The sequence below is a fragment of the Cyprinus carpio genome, chromosome B1, assembly GCF_018340385.1.
Source record: "Cyprinus carpio isolate SPL01 chromosome B1, ASM1834038v1, whole genome shotgun sequence".
NCBI lineage: Eukaryota > Metazoa > Chordata > Actinopteri > Cypriniformes > Cyprinidae > Cyprinus > Cyprinus carpio.
Window position 1 is genome coordinate 35,546,534 of NC_056597.1, and position 6,000 is coordinate 35,552,533.

The window sequence follows — 6,000 nt, forward strand, 5'->3', positions numbered from 1 at the left end:
TCAATTGAAAATGAGATGATGCATCCCAAGGGGTTTATCCTAAAGAATACATTTGTTGCAATAATAATAATAATAATAATGAAAAACACTCTGTAAAATCCAGACAATAACCTTAACAATAACTTACCATTAAATTTTCATATACAGATTCAGTCAAATTCCCAACAGGAGCTTGAAGTTTGGACTGATTCATCTTTGCCATTAAAAAAAAAAAAAAAAAAAAAAGAATAGAAAACAGAAAAGAAAGACAAGTAACTGATGCTTATAAATAACTCACTATACAGTTCACAACTACTTTTAAGACATTCAATGTTTTAATTACTAGACAATTGGCCTGATCAATACCTACTGATAACCTAACTAATTTTTCTCACCTGAGACTCCTGTGTGTCTTTTCTCTTTTTCACCCTGTTTCACATTAAAAAATTATAAAAATGTTTCATAATAAAGTATAGAAATGTGCTTATAGAGCAATTTTGTATTCTTCATTTTAATTTTTAACATGAAAAAAAATCAACATTTCTAAAAACAACTAGACATTATCCATGTGACTATTTTTATTTTTACTGAACTTTATAAGTCCAATTATGCACCAGCAAACAAATACTATCCACATCTCACCAAATCAGCACCATCATGATAACAACAGCAGCTCCACAAACCACTCCAGTGGTGTACAATTTCACCAGACATCCTACACCTGAGACAAAATAATATAAAAAAAAAATAATAATAATTTGCATTTTTATTACCAAACCTATTGTGACAAAGATTGTGAAATATAACTTTTCCCTCCTACTTATATTTACTGAAAATTATAATAGTAATGCTGGATTGTTCTTCAACATCTTATGTTGTATAATATACTCACACGTAACATTTAAAGTCACAGCATCAGAGTATTTCTCTCCATGTTCAGTAATGGACTTGCACTTGTATTCTCCACTGTGATTAGAGCTGATCTTTGAGATGCTGTAGATTCTTCCAGATCCTACAAACGTCCCTCCTTTAAACCAGCTGAAGTTCAGAGCAGGAGGGTATGAATCACTGTTGCAGCTTAGATTCACTGAATTACCCTCTACTAGTTCACAACATGGACTCACTGCTACAAATGTGTGCTTTGGAGGATCTATAAGTAAATTGATGTTATTTTTAGTTAATTGTTTGAAATATAAAACATTCTGTACTTCAGCAGGGATTGTATTAGAAACCATGACATCTTACAGTCTGAATCTGAGCTTATATGTGATGGAAATAAGGAGAGCAATGGAATCAGGAAAAAGGTGTATTCAAACTTGGGACAGTCATGCAAACAAATCCCTCCAGGAGCTTGTGTTTTTACGATTGTTGAATTTATCGCAAAATCAAGCAAACTCCACAAATTTTGCAGAAGCGCGCAGATTTTCATAATTGCCGCAAATTTTCAGTAGAATTTCGGTTTAGACACGTCCCGTTGCATCATCACAATGCGCATTCAGTCAAAGAAAGGTTGTTTCTCAGTTCCAAAAATGTTGGGTAAGTGAAAGTGACGCGACATACAGCCAAGTATGGTGACCCATACTCAGAATTCGTGCTCTGCATTTAACCCATCCAAAGTGCGCACACACACACACACAGCAGTGAACACACACCCAGAGCAGTGGGCAGCCATTTATGCTGCAGTGCCTGGGGAGCAGTTGGGGGTTCGGTGCCTTGCTCAAGGGCACCTCAGTCATGGTACTGAAGGTGGAGAGAGCGCTGTACATTCACTCCCCCACCTACAATCCCTCCTAGGTCAAGACTTGAACTCGCAACCTTTGGATTGCAAGTCCGACTCTCTAACCATTAAGCCACGATTTCCCCATAAACAAACCAAAAGCAGAACGAATCAACACTAATAGCGCTACCGTTTATCTCCTTGAGCAGGAGCAGCGGGATACAGATACAGTGAGATACAGTGTGAAAAAAGCAGTCGAATTCGCCACAGAATCAGCATCTCTGTTAAATCTTGTGAGAAGCATTCAAATTTGGCACAGAATTCTGTTTAACCTACAGATATCAGAACAAACGCCACTGATGTGGTAACCAGGAAAAACATTGTTCAATAAACACAAATCTCCACCACCATTCACCATCAATTTAACATAGTAAAACTACAGGAACAACTTATGGCAGAAATGGTCTAATGTTTTCAAGTGTTTTTAAATATTGAAAAAATTAGCAGAATCTTGTGCACAATGGATGCTGGAAAAAATTTCCCAGCGCTTCAAAGCTTTAAGTATTACAGAATTTGAAAGTTATTTTTAATGTGACAATATTTGTTCGTCCTTCATAGGTTTCCACCATGTATAAAACTAAAAGTTTCATAATGTAGGAAAGCAAACTATTATTTAAAAATAAAAAAGATATTAAATTACCACTATAGATGGCTGCAGAGAAGTACTTATAGGCCATTTCCACTCACTAATATATATATTTTTGTATTCATGAAATTATATTTAGACATTATGAATGACCGTAATAAAAGTACATTTAATCAGATGTAATATATTTATCTGGGAATCATCTGCTGTGTACTCTGATAAATGTCTCAGAAGCAATTTTACATGCATTCTAATAAATGTTGACATCTGACAGGAAACATCTTAGAGACATTTTGCAGATGAACAAGCACTCTTAAAAATACATCTTGCATATGTAAATGCAGACATTAAATAGACATCTCTGAGATGTACATGTGTGATTAGGGTGAGTGCTTTACTTTTAGGTGCTTCTGTAGAACTTAATGGCACTGGTGCTGGTGTCGTCAAACGTTAGTCTGGAGACCTACAGTGGTTCTCAAAGTCAAAAATAAAAAAACACCGCTAGAAGAATGTTGTCTGTGGTATATTTTCACTGCAAAACAATAAGAAATGCCGCAAATATAACCGCAAATTTTGAGAAAAGCCGCTGCAAAATCAGTCATTTTAGGCCACAAAAAAATTCAGAAAAAAAGTTCCGCAAAATCCTGGAGGGACTGATATATATAGTGGCGGGCGGAGCAAACAACAGACACAGTGGATGTGGCATCAAGCCTCAGAGACAAAATAAACATAAAAATGTCCAGAATTGGAATAAAGTGTCCAAAGGGGAATAGTGTCAAAAATAAACAAGAGATCTGATGTTCTCGTTGTGCTGGGAATAATGAAAGGTAGGGCAGTGTTCGAGAAGGAGGGATCCAGTTAAAGGGCGGAGTCCGGCAACTGCACATGCTCCCCTCTCTGTTCTGGGGCGCGAGGGGTGGCAGCTTCTTCACAGCGTCTCATCATCCCTGGCCCACAGTGCTTGAGGGGAATCCCGGTCCAGCATCCTGGCCCGTCGACCGCGTCACGGGTGCGTTTCCATTCCGGACCGCGGGTCTGGCAGCTTGCGTCTCTGGCAGTGCAGGAGTTCCTTAACACTTCCTTCCTGGACCCATGAAGACACCAGTGTGCGTGCAAGGGGGAAGAGACTGGTCTCTCGAGGAGAGGCGCGCATGGCACTTAACCACTTAAGCTCAGGGGCGTTTTTTGGTATTTTCGCTTAAATTTGACATACTCAAATTCAAATGTTTACCCTACACACATACAATGGAGTAAATGAAAAAAAAAAATGTTTAATTGTAAAGAAAACCCTTTGAACTACAAAATATGGGTGTAATTCTTTATAAATAACATTATATAGCTTTCAAATATTACAATAAACACACACACACACACACACAAAACATAGGTGCTTTTTGATTAAAAAAAAATATATATATATATTTAATAGTCAAATTCCTGAGAATGAGAGCTTTCTTGTGATATATGACTTGACTGTTTTGTGAAAAATACATAAAATACAATTCATGTGTGGGACAAATACATTTCTAAGCTTAATTTCACTGCTTTATGAATCGTAAAACCCAAATTTATGGTATTCTGTTATGGTATATGGCTGTTTCTGTGCCCCTCCTCTCACACGCACACTGCTGTCGGGAGCCTGGTGAAGGGCGGCAATTAAGGGAGGGGCACTTCGCTGGACTCTGCCCCTTACCTGGAGCCCTCCTTCTTGAACAGTGCTCTACCTTTTCACTATTCCACACCAGATCCCCTGTTTTTTTTTTTTTTTTTTTTTTTTATATGACTGAATTCATACTCACATGTGACACTGAGATAAACAGCAGGAGAGATGTAAGTGTGTTCCTGCAAAGCACATCTGTATCTGCCTGCATCCTCTCTTCTGACTGACTGCAGCAGGAGTTGATTGTTTCTGTCTCTTCTCTCAGTTAATGGCTGTGAGTTTCTGTACCAGATGAATGTTGCTCTGTCAGTCAAAGCGCAGCTGCTTTTACATGTCAGACTGACATTCTGACCCTCTGTCACTCTCTCAGGAGCCTCCACCTGAAGATCTGAACACAACACACACATTATATCTAGTGCTGCTGTCATACACTGATTATTATTCAACATAATACACAGAAGAAGAGTGAAACCTCATCAAAGTCACCTGTGACAGTAAGATTCACTCCTGGTTTACCAGTCCATTTTCCATCAGGTTTATCAGTAGTGAATCTGAAATAGTACATGTGTGAATCCTTCTGTGTCACATGACTCAGTCTGATGGTGCAGTTCTGCTGTTTATCTCCCAGATACTGAAGCCTCTGACTATATTCAGGGTCCTCAGACAGATCTGGAGAGTTTTCACAGTTTACAGGGTTTTTGGTCCAGAACACTTTCTCGATCTTGTATCCAGTAGGGTATGTATAATTGCAGCTCATTATCACTGATGAGTTCTTTAGTGCACAGATGTATAAATGACTGTAGTTCACACCCCAGTCAGAACTAGAAACCCCTGAAACACAGAATTCATACTGAACAAATAAGCAGAAGCTTGTGCACAAAGGATGCTGAAAAAAAAAAAAAAAAAAAAAAACCTGTATGAAAAATCTCTTGAGAGTCTCTTTAGTGTTCAAATAACTCACTGTGAATCATGAGCAGAAAGATCAGAGGAAGAGGAGGAGCCATTCTGAATGATATCACCACAGCAACACCTACAACAAATGTACAGTAGCTCATTTTTATTGTTTTGAAATTTGTTTTACTCTCGTTGTTTTCTACTCTTCTTGTAACTCTCGTAACTCCTGTAATTCTCTCACTGCCATACTGGGCCGATTCTAGACATTTGGAGGCCCTATAGGCAAAATTCACATTGCAAAACCGCCCAGATGTTCACGCAAAGAAACAAGACGTACCTTTTATTTTCGTTGTAGTATTGTTGTTGCCGCTGCCACCATGTCGTATAGATGCTGTGCGTTTCACTGTGAAAGCAAAACTACTTTGTTTGGCCTTCCAAAAGAGGACGATATCCGCTTCGTCATGCCTGAGGCTGATCCGTGCTGGTCGCTGAGGAAATACATCAACTTTGCGCTGTGGATCGCTGAATCGGCTTTCACTGTGGATGAAGCGGAGTCCATACCGGGGTCGTCACATGTGGTTGCTGCAAGACCAAGGCATACTCTTTCGTAGAATCCACCTCAAGCTGCCCGCCTCTGCTCACTCAAGTCAGCCGCGGTTCACTCTAGGCCTCCGGCCTCTGCTCACTCAGGGTGTGTGTGACGCTGTTTCGTTGAGAAAGTGAAACTACTTTGTTTTTGCCTTCCAAAAGAAGACACAACTAGAAATCATGTTTATATCATGGCCAGGGTATATTCTGGCAAACTGTTTACCAAACACATTTCGCAAACTGTGGTACACGCCACTACCAACACTGCCACTACCACTACCAGCACATTGATCCTTTCTATTTTCCTATCACGATACCATAGACGGTAAGAGGTTGAGAAGTAGAAGGCGGGGCAACAGTTAACACATTTCAAAGTTAAAGTTCATGCAAACAGATATTAATAGACAAGTTTCAGTCAGTATATATGGTTATAGCAAAATCCAGTGTTAAAGTAGAGCGCAAATAATTATATTTGGAACATTAGAATATTGTATCCGATATGCGGTCACTTCCTCG

The 6,000-nt window shown here is 39.0% G+C and overlaps 1 protein-coding gene across 1 annotated transcript in view; it reads right to left on the bottom strand.

The window, feature by feature from the left end:
• Positions 1-5,288, bottom strand: part of LOC109067404 (B-cell receptor CD22-like) — a gene marked incomplete at its 3' end in the record, with an annotated part of 58,012 nt that extends 52,724 nt beyond the window's left edge. The window contains exons 1-3 of the mRNA XM_042717271.1: positions 5,234-5,288; positions 4,964-5,032; positions 4,489-4,833 (exon numbers count right to left, since the gene is read on the bottom strand). Coding sequence (XP_042573205.1) covers positions 4,489-4,833; positions 4,964-5,006 — 388 coding nt within the window. The remainder of the gene's footprint in view (positions 1-4,488; positions 4,834-4,963; positions 5,033-5,233) is intronic.
• Between the last annotated feature and the right edge of the window lie 712 nt (positions 5,289-6,000).